The sequence below is a fragment of the Hyperolius riggenbachi genome, chromosome 3 (genome assembly GCF_040937935.1).
Source record: "Hyperolius riggenbachi isolate aHypRig1 chromosome 3, aHypRig1.pri, whole genome shotgun sequence".
NCBI classification, from domain to species: Eukaryota; Metazoa; Chordata; class Amphibia; order Anura; family Hyperoliidae; genus Hyperolius; species Hyperolius riggenbachi.
The window spans coordinates 170,982,790-171,002,519 of NC_090648.1; the positions used below are offsets into that span (position 1 = coordinate 170,982,790).

Below are 19,730 nucleotides of genomic sequence, written 5' to 3' on the forward strand. Positions count from 1 at the left end.
TATCAACTCAGGCAGCACCGCTAGTTTAGTTTGGGAGTTCCCTGACCTTTTATCGCAACTGTAAACTTTTTTATGAATTAGCACACAAAAGTCTAAAATACCGATGCGGTACTTTCCCTCCAAGATTTTTTTAACTGCAAATTTTTTATGAATAGAGCTCAAAATGCTTTTGAGGTCCTGAGGAGTAAGGAAAGGTTTGGATCCAGATCCTTAAAGGGACACAGAGCTCAAAATAAATAAGAAAATCGCACATGCGCCGTACTGTCACGTCGGCCGTCGTGATGACGCGAGGCGGCCGGCGTGCAACGTCAGCAGTGACATATATGGAAGAAGGAGCCCGACACTCGGCCCAGTGTCGCGGGGGAGCCGCCGGCCAGCCATATATGGACAGCCCTTGGGAAAGGAGCCAGGAGGCCGCCGTGGGACGTCCCGACCTACGCTGGGCTGCAGAATGCCCCAGGTGAGTACTAATTTCTTATTTATTTTGAGCTCGGTGTCCCTTTAAGACACTAACGCCATAAGGGTTGAATGAACAACTAGAAAAATTATACTAATAAAATCATACAAATTTGGTTACACTTTAAACTTATTACTACTTTTTAAAGGTCTTCCGACTCGTCCTCTCTCTTAAGGTGGGTACACACGTCAGATCAAAGTCTTTGGAAAATGAAAGATCACAGACCAATTTTACCCCCTTTCATGTAGTATGAGAGCCATACTCTACACAGTCTATTCTATGGAGCTGAACTCCCCATCAGATAAAAATCTTTGCAAGATGCTGCACACACAGATGCTGTACACATGCAACAGATCAGTATCTGCAAAAGATCAATCCCTGCAAAAGATCCATTTCTGCAAAATGCATTCATAGTCTATGACATCTGCAGATCCCATACACACCTTGTATAATGGACATTCATCTGCAGATCAGACAATTATCTGCTGATCTGAAGATCCAACCTGGTGGATCTGATCTACAGATAATTGTCCGCTAAACAAGGTGTGTATGAGATTTGCAGATGTCATAGACTATGAATGCGTTTTGCAGGAATGGATCTTTTGCTGGAACTGATCTTTTGCAGATACTGATCTGTTGCATGTGTACAGCATCTGTGTGTGCAGCATCTTGCAAAGATTTTTATCTGATGGGGAGTCCAGCTCCATAGAATAGACTGTGTAGAGTATGCATCTCATACTACATGAAAGGGGGTAAAATTGGTCTGTGATCTTTCATTTTCCAAAGACTTTTATCTGACGTGTGTACCCACCTTTATTCTTACTCGATTGTATGCTTATTGTACTTTATGCAAGTTGCTCCACTCCCTTTTCCTTATTTAATTCCTTTTTAATCACAATTTTTATATTTTTCTATAACTCGTGCAATTCTTTGCAATATATGCATAATTTTGTATCCATAAAAATGTTAATGCTGTGAAGATATAGTTTTGAACCCTTGAGGGCCCGTTTCCACTGTTGCGACGCGATTTCGCTGGCATTCCGACGCTTGTAAAAACGCATGCGGATGTGTTTCCGCATGCGTTTTTACCCGCGATTTCGCATGGCAGGGTGCCATGCGAAATTAACCATGACACTGCCAGGGCAAAATAACATTGAAAAAGGTGCGAAATCGCGGGTAAAAACGCATGTAACAAACGCATGCGTTTTTACTATTAAATACATTAGCGGCGATTCGCACGGATTCCCGACGCAGGCGAATTCTGTGGGTCCCGTCGTGCAGATTTGGCCCGCCGCCAAATCGCTCCCGCACGCCGCACAAGTGGAAACAGCCCCGGCCACTTCAGTGTAACAAGCGAATCCGCATCTCGTCGCCGCATGCGGATTCGCTATGGTGGAAACGAGCCCTGAGAATTATTATCCACTGCCTTTATTGATATAGCCTATTTTCCACATGAGTAGCGTTATATAATACTGTTTTTATAGATGGATCCCCCATTGAGACATTTGATTTGTCTATATAATCTTTATCCAGAAGTTTTGTGTTTTTAGGCTTCACTGCTCACAATGTGTATAATATTTGTACCCACCCCTGTTTTTTATGTTTTCAAACGGATGACAACGTTTGATGCAATTTTTAGCAACATACAATTCTATGCATTTGTTTATACTTTCCCAGAACACATTGCAAGCGTAACACACAATTTTCAAATCTACTTAATACAGTTATCATCAACCTGTCCCAACCCCTATTCAAGTGCTCCCATTTTACAGGCTCGACCATAATTTTAGTTTGCATACCATTTGGATGCTTGCTATTTTTTATGTGTTTTTATTGTTTCTTGACATCTTAAAGGGGAACTTCAGCCTAAACAAACATACTGTCATTAAGTTACATTAGTTATGTTAATTAGAATAGATAGGTAATATAATTTTTTACCCACCTTGTTTTAAAAGAACAGGCAAATGTTTGTGATTCATGGAGGCGGCCATCTTTGTCATGGGGGCAGCCATCTTTTTGGTTGAAAGGAGGTGACAAGGAGCAGGAGACACAGTTCCAACTATCCTGTGTCCTGATTACCCCTCCCAGCTGCACACGCTAGGCTTCAAATGTCAAATTCAAAATGTAAAAAAAAAAATTTGCACCAAAACAGCAGAACGAGAGCAACAACATCAGAAATCCCATCATGCTTTGCACAGCATCAGGGGAAAAAAGCCCGGGCAGTTTTCTTCTGTGCAGCTAAAAATTAGGCTTGGATAAGAGAAACAAAGTTCTGATGCTGTGATACTGTTAAAGAAACACCAGGCCTTTTCAGTGCTGCTGAGTCGATTTTTAGTCCGAAGGTTCACTTTAAACCCATTGCGTAGTATTGGCACTTTTGCAGAAATTGACATTTACAATGTCTCTAGACCAACATTGTTGCGTATGTATATTTTGCATTATATTACTATTACCTGTATACTGTTGCATTTTTGGGTGCTTGTGTTAAGTGTTCCTCTGGCAACCCATTTTCCCCTCTGTTTCCCTCCCCCAGTACCCTCCCAAAATTTTTGCCTAATGAAGCGGGATTGTGACCCGTGAAACGTGTTGCAACTTTGGAGCTTTTAATAAAAAGTTACTTTATACTGTGAGTAACATTCCATTGTCCGGTCTTTCTTTCTACGAGGGAGGTGAGTCCACCAATTTCCCCCTAACAGTTTTTAATCGATTTTACTCTACTTGGCGCCTCTGTGTTACTGCTTTACAAATTGTCTAGTCCACCCTTGGTGGAGGGGTGTATCCCCATTCCTTCCTGGCTACAGAGAGCGACTTCTTAAAGCTGAGCGGGGTCAGGTTATAATTCTCCCCGCCCACGTATCCAGTGGTTGCCTTTGTGGCAACCCACGTTTGTGAGTATAACCATTACTTTGTTGTACACCTGACTAATTGTCACTGATATACTACACTATATTGGGCTCTCGGTTTCCTTTTCTCTCCTTCAAGCTTTGCTTGACATAGTATGTGTTGACATGGCAGCTGTGGCCCATTATGGGAAAAGAAACAATGTAAAGATCAGGGAGAGCCAAGCCTAAAGGTTAAAGCACACCTGAAGTGAGGGATATGGGGGCTGACATATTTATTTCATTTTTAACAATTCAAATTGCCTGGCTGTCCCGCTAATCATCTGCCTCTAATACTTTTAGCCACAGAGCCTGAACAAGCATGCAGATCAGATGCTCTGACCCTGACCAGCATGCTCCTTTCAGGTGTGTTATTCAGACACTGAGGCCAAAGAAATCAGCAGGACTGCCAGGCAGCTGGCATTGTTTAAAAGGAAATAAATAGGACAGCCTCCATATGCATCTCACTCCAGCCTCCTTTTATGACTCCAGAGCTATAAGTCAACGTTCTCTGCATTCAAATTGCAGTGGGACTGTAGCAAAGCTCTCACAGATAACTAATATGGGTTGCAAAACTCTGTTTGGCTTCAGAAAGCACATATGAGAGGAATCATGTTCAAAAGGTAATTAAGTCACAGTATTTATACACAAGCCTCAGTGAAGCCCCAGTGTGATTAGCCTTCTTAAAATAGAAGGTATTTGCAATAATTCAGCTGTAAATGAGCAACTGTGGTTTCCCATGATGCATCACTCCTGAATATGCAAACTATCACTTTTTGCCCCTGAAGCCAGGCTAACATCCAAAACCGCTGGTGTACAGCAACCTTATAGCTTATACATTTACAGAGCCACATCAACTCAATGCATGTTGGGTTGATGCGGGTTGTATTGGGCTGAAGCTGCATTAAATTTGAGTGTAAGCCAGAATCATTTGCAGCTGAAGATGCATGCATACATCTCATCTTAACCACTTTACCCCCACCCGCACGAATTTCTCCGTCCCTTTTTCCATCCTTTTACCACCAGGGACGGAGAAATCCGTACTTCCCGCGCTCCCGCCGTTGCCTGCGCTCCCTTATGCGCGCACTCCCGCTCGCATGCACGCCGCCGCCCGCCCGGAGATCAATGAACGGGAAAATCCATTCCCGTTCGTTGATCTAAGCCCCGCAATGATCCGCTGCTTCTCCGATAAGAAGCGATCATTGTGAAGAAAAAAAGAAAAGTTTCCAGCCTCTTTGTACTTCCTGCAAGCGTCCTTCCGGACGCTTGCAGGTCGCATAAACAAAATGTTACTGTGGCCATCTTGTGGCCAACTACACCCTATAGCATTTTTTACATACAAATACATTACTTATACACAAACAATTAACTCATTACCTCCCACACTTGCCATTTTTTTTTTTTGTAATTAAAAAAAAAATAAAAAAATGTACAATTAAAAAAATACATAAATAAATAGTTACCTTAGGGACTGAACTTTTTAAATATTTTGTCAGGTGGGTACAACACTGTTACTTTATAAACTATAGGCTTGTAATTAGGGATGGACGCAAAACTGAAAAAAATGCACCTTCATTTCCAAATAAAATATTGGCGCCAAACATTGTGATAGGGACATAATTTAAACTGTTTTATAACCGGGACAAATGGGCAAATAAATGTCATGGGTTTTAATTACAGTAGCATGCATTATTTAAAAACTATAATGGTCGAAGAACTGAAAAATAATGACTTTTTTCCCACATTTTTCCTATTTTCCCATTAAAACATATTTAGAATAAAATAATTCTTAGCATAATGTCTGTTAGACTGCTGGGGTACTGTTGACCCTCCCACTGCGGTGCAGACTATCTGAGCACAGAGTCTAAGTGACCACGGGTCTTACCCACGACCCCTTGAGGGGGAAGCAGGACCACAACCCCTTGAGGGGGAAGTGGATTCTTTGCTGCCTAGTGCCCACCAGGTTGCACTCAGAATAATCCCACAGTGGTTGGGAGAACAGCGGACACTAATGTGAGGAGAAGACAGGAGCAGGTCTTCAAGCCAAAGTCTAGTAACAAGCCAAGGATCAGGACAGGCGGCAGACTGGAGATATCGAGGTCACAAGCCAGAGGTCGGGGCAGGCGGAGAGGATTCAGTAGTCGAGGTCACAAGCCAAAGGTTGGGACAGGCGGAAATCAGAAGAATAGTTGAGGTCACAGGCCGGGGTCAAATCAGGAATCAATCAGGATAATAGAGCAATAGCACAACACCACAAACTGTCAGAACCAACAGCACTGCCATTGAGGACAGTGCTGCTTATATACTGTGGGAAATTGATCTTCGCGCCAGAACTAACGCTTGCGCATGCGCAGTGCGCAACGCGCTATGTGCGCCGTAGACTGCGCACACGCGCGCAACCATTTGTGCGCATGCGCGTACAGCGTAACGCCGTAAACCATGCAGAGGAACTAGAAGACTCAGCGTGTTCACGCGCACGCAACCTCTGATGCCCGCCGGGCAGGTGAGTGTAACAATGTCCCACCTAAAGAAAGCCTAATTGGTGGCGGAAAAAACAAGATATAGTTCATTTCATTGTGATAAGTAATGATAAAGTTATAGACGAATGAATGGAAGGAGCACTGAAAGGTGAAAATTGCTCTGGTGCTCAAGGGATAAAACCCCTCAGTGGTGAAGTGGTTAATTTGGAAAAGTTTACAACTTCCATGTAGTATTAGAACTTACCTACACAATCTGTTAAAAGTATTCAAATGTGGGTGCTAGTCTAGTTTAGGGGACCCAGTGGCAAACCTCATAGGGAACAGTTCCCTCTACCGCACAAATTGTGATTGGCTGAATAGTGTGAGCATAGCTTACTACAACCTGTCTGAATCCTAGCAATTCCAGAGGATGCCATCCACCCAAACACGTTAGCAGGATTTCTCTCGGTTTCCTGCTGGGTCCCCTAAACTAGACAAACGCTCAAATCTGTACAACCTGGAGGTGCATGGGTGTACTTGGCTTTACTGACTGACTCTAAAGGTGGCCATACATCAGGCTACTTGGCAGCCAATCGCCCAGCCGATTATTATAATCGGAATCAGATGAAAAATCAGTGCTGCCAAGTGCATGTCCAACCGACAATGCAACCAATTTCGGGCATGCTGCGAGATGTAGGGCAGACTTGCTCGATCGGGGGGCGCGGTGTAACGACGAGCTCTATCGGGACAAGCGATGAGCATAAAACCCCCGGCGCTGTCTCCCCTGGTGCCCAATGCAAGCTATACATTACCTGTCTGTGGCCTCTGCTATTTATGCACGTGTGCCACACAAGTGCCTAGTAACGTGTGTATGGACAGCGGAGGAAGCCCGGAGAAAGCGGAGGCCACAGACAGCTCATTTATAGCTTGCGCCAGGCATGGGGGGCATTAAACCTTAGAGCAGACAGTGTCGGCAAGGTGATCGGATAAGGGAGGCACAAGGCCAATTCCTGATCAATTTCATGCTGAAATTGATCAGGAATCGGTGTGCGGTGTATGGGCAGCCAACAGATCTCTCTAATCAGATTCCAACAGAGAGAGATTTGTCTCTTGGTTGAATCTGCCCATCATCGCTAGATGTATGGCTACCTTAAACGTCAAAGTCACAACTAATGAGAGCATTTTACTCACTTGCCTATTGTTATTTAAAGTTATAAGTTACATACACACATCCAATCTTTATTTGCTAAACAATAACCAATTTTAAAACCACAATGTAGTATGAGGGCCAACAGACTTTGAACACTTAACAGATTGTGTAAGTAAGCTCTCATACTACAGGGAGGTGGCACAATTGGCCAATCAAAATTGGATGTGTGTACCAGGCTTAATTTACCCTTGTGATTGATATTTGGGAGGCTGTGATTAATCATAATATTAAAAAAAACTCCTATTTACACATTATGTATTATTATTACTATAAAGAAATTTATTTTGCCATCTTATATTGGTGCTCAGCCACACTATAAGCGCTTTTCTGAGCGCTTTGTGATTGATTAGCGCTTTCGAATCACTTTTTAAAAATCGCTCCCATTCACTGTCATTAAAATCTTAAAATTTTTGGCGTACACGAACACGGCGATTTTTATGTAATCTTTACCGCGACTGTAATGAAAGTGAACGGGAGCGAATTTTAAAAAGCACTCACAAAGTGCTCATCAATCACAAAGTGCTCAGAAAAGCGCTTATAGTGTGGCTGAGTCCTTATTATTGTTGTATAAACCACAGACAATTAGTGTTGCAAAAAAAAAAATAAAAAAAAATTCTTCTATTTGGATGATTTTACTGAACTGGACCAAGGTTGAAATGTAATGAATATACCCAGTTTTCTTAACGCACCAATTTCAGGTAGCAAGCAGAGCGGTTTCTATGCAGTACCGCTTTATCCGTCTTATCGGGAGTTATATTGACTGCTTTTGTGTAACAGGATATTGCTGCTTCATAGTCTCCAGATTTAAAGTGCTTGTTACCATCTTCTCTTAGATTTTCTGAATTCATCTACAAAACAAAAACAAACATTTTTTAACATATCACCACAAGCCCATTGATATGAAATACTGTCAGGGGCGTAATTACATTGGGCCAAGCCACTCCCCCCACAGATATCTGTCAGCCAGGGAGCTAGGAGGGCCCAGGCCTGTACAATGCAGATTGGCAGAAGAGCGTTATACAATACCAGCTCCCGGCAGCAATACGGGTCCTCTCAGGTCATGTGACAGGGATGGAAGTTGTATGGTGATTGGCTGGCTGCACGGCACTTGTAATCTGAACAGGAAGTGAAAAGGACCGGGCCGAGCGCAACTAAAGTATAAATCTCCGCTGTTGCCCCCCCCCCCCATCCACTACTGTGAGGGCTATTGTTTCACCTCTGAATTCTGTCATTTTTTGCCAGCTGAAGTGGAAGTGCAGATGAGCTGAACTGTTTTAACAGCAAGGCTAGGTGCACACATAGCAGAAACACTAGCGTTGCAGAAAACACTGCATTTTTGCCGCTAATGGAAGTCTGTAGGCCGCAGGAAAAAAAATGCATATAAAAAACGCATATGCGTTTTATATGCGTGCATTTTCAAAAATGCTGGTTTTGTTGCAAAATATGCAAAAACGCATCAAAAACGCACATAATAAAATTCAATGGGAACGCAATGGTATGCTTTTTTCACGCATTTTCAATGCGTTTTTTCCCCAAAAAATGGTTTTGTGATGTATTTCCGGTTGTCTTCCTAGTGATTTGCATAAAAGGAAATATAAAAATGCATGAAAACGCATACAAAACACATATGCGTTTTGTATATGTGAACCGCAAACGCATTAAAATGCTTGAAAAACGCATCTGTGGTTAAAAAAAAACGCAAATGCACCAAAAACGCAGGAAAAACGCACAAAAAAAAAAAACACAAGCAAATGAATACATGACATAAAACGCAGCCTTTCATGTTATGTTATGTGTGCCCCCAGCCTTAGGCTGCTTTCACAGTGAGACGTTACAGGCGCACATTAGTGCAGCCTGTAACGCAGCCCACCGCACAGTAATGAAAAATCAAAAACAAAAACAAAGTGCTGCGTGCTATGCGTTACAAGCGGCTAAGCCGCGTTAGACTGTTTGCACATGCTCAGTAGTGTTGGAGGAGGAGGTCTCCCCTCCTCCTCCGCGGCCAGGCACATGGCTAATTAATATTCACTGCATGGTGTGACGTGCAGTGTTTACTTCCTGGAGCGCCGCTCTATGCGTCGATTGGCTGGCGGGACCACGTGATGCCGCATGCGTCCAAGAGTACGCATCACAGGACGCGTGAAGAGCCGCTTAACGCGGCTCGATCTGACGTCCAGCTTCTACCCCACTACGCGTTGCGTTAGGTGCACGTTATGCGACCTTAACGTAGCATCTAACGCAACGTCTTAGTAGGAAAGAAGCCTTAGGGTGCATACACACATTAGACCACAGTGTTTGGAAAATGAAAGATCACAGACCAATTTTAGCCCCTTCCATGTAGTATGAGAGCCATACCTACACAATCTATTCTATTGAGCTGAACTCCCCATCAGATAGAAATCTTTGCAAGATGCTGAAAACAAGGATGCTGTACACATTCAAAAGATCAGTATCTGCAAAAGATCTGTTCCTGCAAAATACATTCATAGTCTATGATATCTGCAGATCCTCATACACACTTTGTTTAACAGACATTCATCTGCAGATCAGATTCACCAGGATGGATCTTCAGATCTGCAGATGATTGTCAGATCTGCAGATGAATGTCTGTTAAACTAGGTGTGTATGTGGATCTGCAGATATCATAGACTATGAATGCGTTTTGCAGGAATGGATCTTTTGCAGGAACAGATCTTTTGAATGTGTTCAGCATCTTGCAAATATTTCTATCTGATGGGGAGTTCAGCTCAATAGACTGTGTAGAAATGTTCTCATACTATATGGAAGGGGGTAAAAGTGGTTTGTGATCTTTCATTTTTACAAAGACTATGGTCTGATGTGTGTATGCACCTTTAGGGCCCGTTCTCACCTGAGCGGGAATCGCGCGATTCCCGCTCATGGCAAACCGCTAGCGGTTTGGCAAAAATAGCTACACAATGTAGCGAGTGGCAGTGTTCTCACTGCCGCGGTTAGCGATAACCGCAACCGCACTGCATGCAGCGGTTTGCCGGCGATGAGCGGTCCGCGATTAGCGATCGTGATTAGCGTGCAAAGCACGCTAATTGCGATCGCTCCAAAACCGCCGCAGTGTCCAGTGATTTTTCCGCGTTAATCGCGCAAAAATCACTCCCGCAAAACGGGCCCTTAGGGTAGGAGCACACTAGGCAGAATCGCATATGCATATTTCCATAGCACATAGTGGAAAACACATATGCGATTCTGCCCGGTGTGTTCCTACCCTTAGGCCGGATCCACACTAGTGGGTTGCAAAAGTATTCAGCCCCCTTGAAGTTTTCCACATTTTGTCACATTACTGCCACAAACATGAATCAATTTTATTGGAATTCCACGTAACAGACCAATACAAAGTGGTGTACATGTGAGAAGTGGATCGAAAATCATACATCATTCCAAACATTTTTTACAAATAAATAACTGCAAAGTGGGGTGTGCGTAATTATTCGGCCTCCTGAGTCAATACTTTGTAGAACCACCTTGTGCTGCAATTACAGCTGCCAGTCTTTTAGGGTATGTCTCTACCAGCTTTGCACATCTAGAGACTGAAATCCTTGCCCATTCTTCTCTGCAAAACAGCTCCAGCTCAGTCAGATTAGATGGACAGCGTTTGTGAACAGCAGTTTTCAGATCTTGCCACAGATTCTCGATTGGATTTAGATCTGGACTTTGACTGGGCCATTCTAACACATAGATATGTTTTGTTTTAAACCATTCCATTGTTGCCGTGGCTTTATGTTTAGGGACATTGTCCTGCTGGAAGGTGAACCTCCGCCCCGGTCTCAAGTCTTTTGCAGTCTCCAAGAGGTTTTCTTCCAAGTTTGCCCTGTATTTGGCTCCATCCATCTTCCCATCAACTCTGACCAGCTTCCCTGTCCCTGCTGAAGAGATGCACCCCCCGAACATGATGCTGCCACCACCATATTTGACAGTTAGTTTTCCGCCACACATAGCGTTTTGCATTTTGGCCAAAAAGTTCAATTTTGGTCTCATCTGACCAGAGCACCTTCTTCCACATGGTTGCTGTGTCCCCCACATGGCTTGTGGCAAACTGCAAACGTGACTTCTGATGCTTTCTGTTAACAATGCCTTTCTTCTTGCCACTCTTCCATAAAGGCCAACTTTGTACAGTGCATGACTAATAGTTGTCATATGGACAGAGTCTCCCACCTGAGCTGTAGATCTCTGCAGCTCGTCCAGAGTCACCATGGGCCTCTTGATTGCATTTCTGATCAGCACTCTCCTTGTTCGGCCTGTGAGTTTAGGTGGATGGCCTTGTTTTGGTAGGTTTACAGTTGTGCCATACTCCTTCCATTTCTGAATGATCGTTTGAACAGTGCTCCGTGGGATGTTCAAGGCTTTGGAAATCTTTTTGTAGCCTAAGCCTGCTTTAAATTTCTCAATAACTTGATCCCTGACCTGACTGGTGTGTTCTTTGGACTTCACTGTGTTGTTGCTCCCAATATTCTCTTAGACAACCTCTGAGGCCCTCACAGAGCAGCTGTATTTGTACTGATATTAGATTACACACAGGTGCACTCTATTTAGTCATTAGCACTCATCAGGCAATGTCTATAGGCAACTGACTGCACTCAGATCAAAGGGGGCCGAATAATTATGCACACACCACTTTGCAGTTATTTATTTGTAAAAAAAATGTTTGGAATCATGAATAATTTTCGTTCCACTTCTCATGTGTACACCACTTTGAGTTGGTCTTTCATGTGGAATTCCAATAAAATTGATTCATGTTTGTGGCAGTAATATGACAAACTGTGGAAAACTTCAAGGGGGCTGAATACTTTTGCAACCCACTGTATAAGCACTTTTGTGAGCGCTTGTTAAAAAAAAAAAATCGCTTCCATTCACTTTCATTAAAATCTCAGTAAAAATTGTTGCGATCGCGCAAGTTTTTCGCATACATTTTCAGGCCTGGAACCCACTAGAGTTTTTTTTTAGTGTTTAGGAAGCGATTTCCCTAAACGCTCTGCCAATGTAAAAGGATGGGACAGAGATCACTACAGCGATTGTGATTAAGCAATTCGCAATCACAGGACATGCAGCGTTTTGGGAGCGTTTCCATTCTAATAAATAGTATAGGAGCAGGGAAATTGCTCCCAAAATCGCTTGCAAAACACTATCACAAATCGCTAGTGATTGCAATAGCGCTGCTTTGTGCTTTCTAGTGGGTTCCAGGCCTTAAGCTGTATAAATTTGCATAATACTGCATCAAATCGAAATGATTTGCATCCCATTGACCATCCCTACATGTAAGTAAGGCTCAGTTCCCGTCTTCTCCCATCATCCCTAAAGCTAAGGGCTGGATCAGACGGACGCTTACGCACATCTTATTTAGCCAATACTAAAAGCTTCCCTGCAAGTGAGCAGAAAAGCATTCAGTTCCATTGTTCAGCACATCACATTTTGACCACAGTAGATGACACTGAAGTGCTGCAGTCTGCCAATCCAGGGCGAAGCATGGCATTTGTGCGAACAAAGGAAAATCAACTTGATGTTCATTCAAATGAGTGACGATACCAAGTAGCCTTTTTGTTGTTATGTGGGATATGGATACTGTGTAAATAATCTCCAAGCTTTCATGCAATAATGTGCTATTCAGACTCCATTCACAGTGGGACTTTGCGGAGCTGTGTTATAAAGTCTTATAATGCAGCTTACCGCACTGCAATGATCAGCCTATGGGACGTTCACAGTGCGATATTAGCGTTGCATTGTAACGTGTAGTGTTATGGTAAAGCACTGCTGCATTGTGTTGCCTCTAAATGCACACGTTAGCAGGTACAAGGAAGCATACTTTTCATTGCCTGTATGCTTTGCTGTACCTACTGTATGTGATGGTTAACTCAGCGTTAATGTGTGTTACCACCTTTTTGTTACGTTGCATTGTAATGCTGCATTGTGACTTTAATGACGCATCACAACGCAACGTCCGACTGTGAATACAGCCTCACTCCCTGGTTAAGGCCAGAAACCCACTAGGAGCGTTTTTCTGAGCGCTTTGCGATTTGAAAACTCTTGCTAATGTAATGCTATGGGTGTGATCCCACTTGAGCAACGTGATTTTATAAAAATCCCCCATAGCATTACATTAGCAAGAGCTTTTTCAAATCACTAGCGATTAGAAAAGGCTTCTAGTGGGTTTCTGGCCTTAAAGTGATATCATTAAAGTCAGTAAAATCAGCAGTAAATAACAAAACAAAACACAGATACTAATCTATGTAGACAGAAGGCTCTGTATTCTACTGAGCCTTTGCCTGTCCTCACTCGGGCCCCTCGTTCCAGTGCTGTCTCTTCCCCCCCAAAAAAATTCCACATATTCGACCAACTGTTTGAATAAGCCTTAGGAGACCCTTGGAAGGCTTTGGGAGTACTCGTCTTAAGTACAGAGCCACCCATCTTTGAAAGCACTCATCGACACAGATGCTCCCAAAGGCGGCGTATCTTTACCGGGAGACAGCACTAGAATGCTATAAGGTGTATACACATGCACAATAACTGTTGCTTGAAGGGATTGGGACCAATTCCCTAGGCAAAAGTTCCAGGCACAAGTTCTATTACCGACATGCCAAGCAACCGCAACCTGTACCATTTCTATGGAGCTATGAAGATAGTGTGGCACATGATGAAGCAGTTTCCAGTGGGCGGCATAAAGAGGGGGACATTGCACCCATTCATAGCTGTTGCCAGGAAGCTAAATTCTCAGCCTAGATCAGGCATGGGCAAACTTGGCCCTCCAGCTGTTAAGGAACTACAAGTCCCACAATGCATTTGCCTTTATGAGTCATGACTGTGGCTGTAAGACTCCTGCAATGCATTGTGGGACTTGTAGTTAATTAACAGCTGGAGGGCCAAGTTTGCCCATGCCTGGTCTAGATGGTCCTGAGCAGCCACGTAGACTGAGTTCCATTGAGTCAGTGTACACGACTTGGCACTAGTACGGTTGAGGTGGCCAAGCAGGAAACCTCATAGAGAACATTTCTTTAATCCCAGCACCCTCAACAATGTGAAGAGTTGTAATTGGCCAAATAGTGTGGGCGTAGTTTACTAAATCCCATCCAAAACCTAAACGTTTGAGAGGGTGCTGTCCACCCAATCACATTAGCAGAATTTCCTATGAGGTTCAAAATTTGTAGAGGGAGCTGTCATTGAACTGTTTCAAGCAGCAACTAATAATGTTAGCGGAATTTCTCTATAAGGTTTCCTGGTAGTTTACCTCAACCATACTAGTGCCCAAGGCTTTAGGTTGGTTTCACATCCTGTTAGGGCTTGTTCACGCTATGAGCTTTTCTGGTTTTGTTTGTTTGTTTGTTTTTTATTTATGTGCTGGCAATTTTAGAAATCGCCCTAAAAGCGCTTGTGCAATGATTTCCTATGAGTCTGTTCACATGTGCACATTTCGATTTTATTTACATCACAAACGCGCTACATGTACCATTTTCAGAGCACTTCGGGTCAATGGAAGCTGTAGGGAAATAGCAAAGCACTTGAAAAAGCGCTTTGTATTGTGATTTCCAGAGCACTTTTATGAATAAATTGTATTTATTCATCTCCGGGTCAAAGAGTTCACTTCCTGACGTGATGACAATCATAACTGCTTAGAAAAGCGAAGGAAAAAAAGCTTAGAAAAAAAGCTCAATAAATCGCTCAGCGCTTGCGATAGCGATTTATAATGTGAACAAAGGGTCCGGAACCCACTATGAATCACTGCTGCACTTTAAAATTGTGACAGCGCTGTGTGCAGCATTTCCTAGGGCAATGGCGCTCCAGTTTCCCAGTGATTAGAATCGTAAGTTTAAACAGCTCCTGGGGTGAGGGGGATTATTAGTTGCCACCAGGGGGGTTATTAGTTGCCTGGCAGAGAAGGATTCTGTGAGAATAGGGTTAGGTTGGGTTGCATTTTGTGTACCTGAGAGGAAATGGGGAAAAAATGTATACATTCCTAGGGCTTCCTCCAGCCCCCTTCGGCCTAATTGCTCCCTCTGTGCCATTCTCAGGCTCCTGAACCTTCAGCAAGGCCTCCTGGTAACTTCGGCCAGTCGGCGCATGCGCAGTGTGGCCGCGTGCACTCCCCGTTTTGCTCCTTTGGCCAGGAGAGTTCTGCGTCTGTGCAGCACTACTGCGCAGGCGCAGCAAGCCCCGACTGGTCGACGTTACCAGGAGCCCTTACGGAAGATCCAGGAGGTGGAGGACGGTGTTAATTACACACCAGGACCCAGGCAGCTAACTCGGGTTGCTGCTGGTGGGCATTATGGGGTTCATTTATGTAGAGTGACCAGACGTCCCGGATTGCCCGGGACGCGTCCCGGATTCGGGGTCCGCTGTCCCAGGCTGCATGAGGTCCCGGGAAACGTCCCGCTTTCAGCAGCGGGACGTCCCGGCCTCGGGACCCTGGCCACTCTATCTTCATGAACTGGCAGCGGCGTCTATAGACGCCATGCCAGTTCATTGCCCGCAGCCCCGCTCCAGCCTCCTTAGTCTTCCGGTATTTTGACACCGGCAGGCGAGCAGGGCTACGGCAAGATGGCTGCCGAAGCCCTGTACTGGAGACTATTTGTGTCTCCAGTACAGGGCTTCGGGCGCCATCTTGCCGTAGCCCCGTCAGCACGGGAGACATGAGCAGGAGGAATGTGGTCTCGGGAGCAGCGCGCCAGAGGCCGGAGACTTCTGCCAGGTGAGTAAATGCTTTCTTTTCCAGGTGAAATGTGCTCCCATTGCGTTTATTTTCTGGTGAAATGTTTGCCCGCATTGCGTTTATTTTCTGGTGAAATGTTTGCCCGCATTGCGTTTATTTTCTGGTGAAATGTTGCCCACATTGCGTTTATTTTCTGGTGTCCGGGGTAACTGTTACTGCATTTATTATTTAATGGTCATAGATGGCTATGTTTGCTGCTTTGTGGTTACGGTATACTATTAGCATCACACAGTTTCTGCACACCCATGATGCAAAGTCTCGTTTGACCACATCATGGCGTAAACACTGCTTTCTTATGCCTCGCTCTTACATCATTACGTTAGCTCCGTCCATACAATGTCATGGCCACGCCCATATTTCGCCGCGGCACGCAAACCCCCACCCCGGTCTTCATCACTGCGCGCTCCTCAGTCCCCCCACTTTTCGCCACGCCCACCCCCCAGTCCCAGGTTGGACCCACAGAAATCTGGTCACTCTAATTTATGACCTGCATGACTTTGCACATGCTCAGTAGCATTTGTATGCTATTCTGTCGGGTATGCTGAAATGTTGGAACAAGGTTGTCAATGCTTAGGTTGCACTATCTGATATTAATACATATAAATTATTGCAAGTAGTTGCAAAATCTTGTAAAGTTGCAAAAACTTTCACCACACCCCCAGTAATTCTGGCATCAGAAAGAAATAAAATCAAGTTAAGTGAGCTTTGAATTCTACTACAAGAGAGCTTGTATTTATAAAGTACAGTATTTCTAGCCCACATGATAAAGGCATATATACACCCCTGTAATAAATAAACTATGCTAGACGGTGTAGCCATGTGACAGCGTAAAATATTAATAGGAAACGTGAGAGGGCTTCATTCATTCACTGACTGAGGACAACCGGAAGTGCCTGTTCTATCGCAGCCGCATTATTATCATTCTCGCTGTAATGAACTGGATCAAAACAGCTAATGATACAGACACTTACATGAAGACCCCAACCAACCACACTAGCTCCCATTAGGGGTATTAACCCCTAACTCATACGTCAGTCTAGTAACACGTCTATAGTTTGTAGCACCACTTTACTCTGGCTAGTGCCTGGCTGCACCCGATGTGTAAAGCCACACAGTCTGACCTTATCGGCTCCCGTCTCCCCCATCTCCCGGTTCTAGAACGAAGGCCTCAACACAGTCCGCGGCGTTTCCCAGCTGCAGTAGCCGCCGCTTTACGGCTCCGAGAAGCATCGGCTCTGTGTCTGCCCTGGCCGACCACGCCCACTCTGATGAAACACGCCTAATATGGAAGCAGCTGTCAGAAGCGCTGCTGCACGCAGTGCATTATTACACGGCTGCTGTGGCCGTAGCTGTACTATACAGTCAGTGCGTACAACTACAGCAGCGAAACATTTATTTTAGTGCAGAGGACAATCACCAGGCGTACGAGAGAGAACGGCGCCGGAGACTTGGGCGCAGGACACAGCCAGTATATGGCTAATCCTGCTGCCGCACAAGTCCGGGCCGTGTTAATTACTATTCCCCCTCCAGGCCGACATGGATAGTGGGGGAATGAAATAATTCGGCTTCCAGCAATAGCTGGAAGCCGAATTATTGTTTTAAAAGCAACTTCAGATCCGTCTTCTGACGGCGCTGAAGTTACTCCATGTGCCTGCGATAGCCGTAGTTCCTATTACGGCCTATGGTGGCGCCGGCTGCGCCCAAGTCTCCTGCGCTGCTGCGCCCAAGTCTCCAGCGCTGGATTTACCGTGTTCGATCACCAGAACCTCCTTATCAGCTTCTTACTGCTGCCTGTGCTGTGCTGCTTGGAGAATTTTTTTTCCCCTTTAAACGTTTTCCTTGCAGGATAACAGGAAATTGAGGAAATCTCTCCGACAGCAGAAAAAAACTGAGTGGGAAAGATTTCCAAAAGTGGACATATCGTGAAAACCATTTTGGTTCGTACAGCTGGAATGCCCTCAACCAGAACGCAGAAAGGCCTTTTTATTATTTCCCAGTCTATTTAAAAAAAAAAATGAAATGTAAATACTGTTATGGCGAGCATTAATGTAGGCAAATTCGACAATTACCCACACCCATGTCCCCCACTCTAGCTGCTGGGTGCCCTAGGTCTCCCCCTAAGTGTATAATGGGCCCCTGCAGGGAATTTGGCAGTAGAGCAACGCACCTGTCCTGGCCAGGAAACTCATCCATCAATTTGCTCGCTCTCTTCTTCATCCTACCAGCTCCTCTTCTCAGTGATATGTTAGGCCAGAAACCTACTAGGAGCGATTTTCTGAGCACTTTGCGATTTAAAAACTCTTGCTAATGTAATGCTATGGGTGTGATCCTACTTAAAGAGACACTGAAGCGAAAAAAAATATGATATAGTGAATTGGTTGTGTACTATGAATAATTACTAGAAGATTAGCAGCAAAGAAAATATTCTCATACTTTTATTTTCAGGTATATAGTGTTTTTTCTAACATTGCATCATTCTATAATATGTGCAGATTACACAACACTCAGCATTCAAAATGAGTCAGAGCAGTCTGTGAAGTAATGACCTCTCCTCTAGCAGAGGAAAAGTAAATAGTCCAGGAACAGTTGAGATAATAAAAGTCAGATAACAGCTCTCTCCACGACTAAAGGTGGCCATACACTGGCCCGATTCGCGGCTGTTTCGACAGCAGATTCGATCCTGGGATCGAATCTGCTGCCGCCAATCGTTCGTGCTAAACGCACCCGCCGATCCGATTTCCTCCCGAAATCGGATCGGTCCGTCGATCGCGCCATGCGGAAAATTACCCTCGATCGCCCGCGGGTAGGGAGCGCGTCGCTAGCGGCGGCCGATCCGATCAGGTATACATTACCTGACGCTGGCTCCCGGGCATCTTCTCCGCGCTGCACCCGCTCCATCCCGGCGCTTCCTGTGTCACTGCAGTGACCAGGAAGTTCAAATAGAGGGCGCTCTATTTGAACTTCCTGGTCACGGGGTGACACAGGAAGCGCCGGGATGGAGCGGGTGCAGCGCGGAGAAGATGCCCGGGAGCCAGCGTCAGGTAATGTATGCGCGGGGGGGACAGGCGGCAGCGGCGGCTCCACAGATTGTGATCGGTTTCAGGCTAAAATCGATTCACACTCTGTTTGCAGTAAAGGTAGCCATACGATCCCTCTCTGATCAGATTCGATTAGATAGGGATCTGTCAGCTGGTCGATCTAATGGCAAATCGACCAGTGTATGGCTACCTTAACTTAGTCGGAGAGCTTAATGGCTTGTTTGCATAGAGATAACAACTGGAGTTTCTCAACTCTTCCTGTACTGGAAACAATTACACTGATGTATCTGATCTTAATGTTTTATTTCTTAGCTGTGGTACACATACAAATCATAATATCATCATTTTTTTTTCGCTTCAGTGTCTCTTTAAAGGGACTCCGAGCTCACGAAAAAAAGAAAAGTTGTACTCACCAGGGGCTTTCTCCAGCCCAGTGCTGGTCGGGAGGTCCCACGCCGGCGTCCTGGCTCCTCTCCTTCTCCCCGCTCCGGTATAGCTGACAGGCCGCAGCCCGGGCGACACTCGGTGGAGTGTCGGGCTGCAGCTTCCGCGTATGACGCGGATTACGTCACATGCCGGCCGCCTCGCGTCATCACGGCGGCCGGCGTGAAAGTACTGCGCATGCGCGCTTTAATCGCGCATGCGCAGTACTTTCACGCCGGCCGCCGTGATGACGCGAGGCGGCCGGCATGTGACGTAATCCGCGTCATACGCGGAAGCTGCAGCCCGACACTCCACCGAGTGTCGCCCGGGCTGTGGCCTGTCAGCTATACCGGAGCGGGGAGAAGGAGAGGAGCCAGGACGCCGGCGTGGGACCTCCCGACCAGCACTGGGCTGGAGAAAGCCCCTGGTGAGTACAACTTTTCTTTTTTTCGTGAGCTCGGAGTCCCTTTAAGCGATGAGATTTTATAAAAATCCCCCATATCATTGCATTGCATTAGCAAGAGGTTTTTCAAATC

The 19,730-nt window shown here is 45.1% G+C and overlaps 1 protein-coding gene across 2 annotated transcripts in view; it reads right to left on the reverse strand.

The window, feature by feature from the left end:
• The window catches only part of UNC45A (unc-45 myosin chaperone A), a 65,754-nt gene extending 48,775 nt beyond the window's left edge, over positions 1-16,979 (reverse strand). For both annotated transcript variants that reach the window (XM_068275255.1, XM_068275256.1), the window contains exons 1-2: positions 16,855-16,979; positions 7,695-7,853 (exon numbers count right to left, since the gene is read on the reverse strand). In XM_068275255.1, coding sequence (XP_068131356.1) covers positions 7,695-7,853; positions 16,855-16,878 — 183 coding nt within the window. In that variant the 5' untranslated portion in view covers positions 16,879-16,979. The remainder of the gene's footprint in view (positions 1-7,694; positions 7,854-16,854) is intronic.
• Between the last annotated feature and the right edge of the window lie 2,751 nt (positions 16,980-19,730).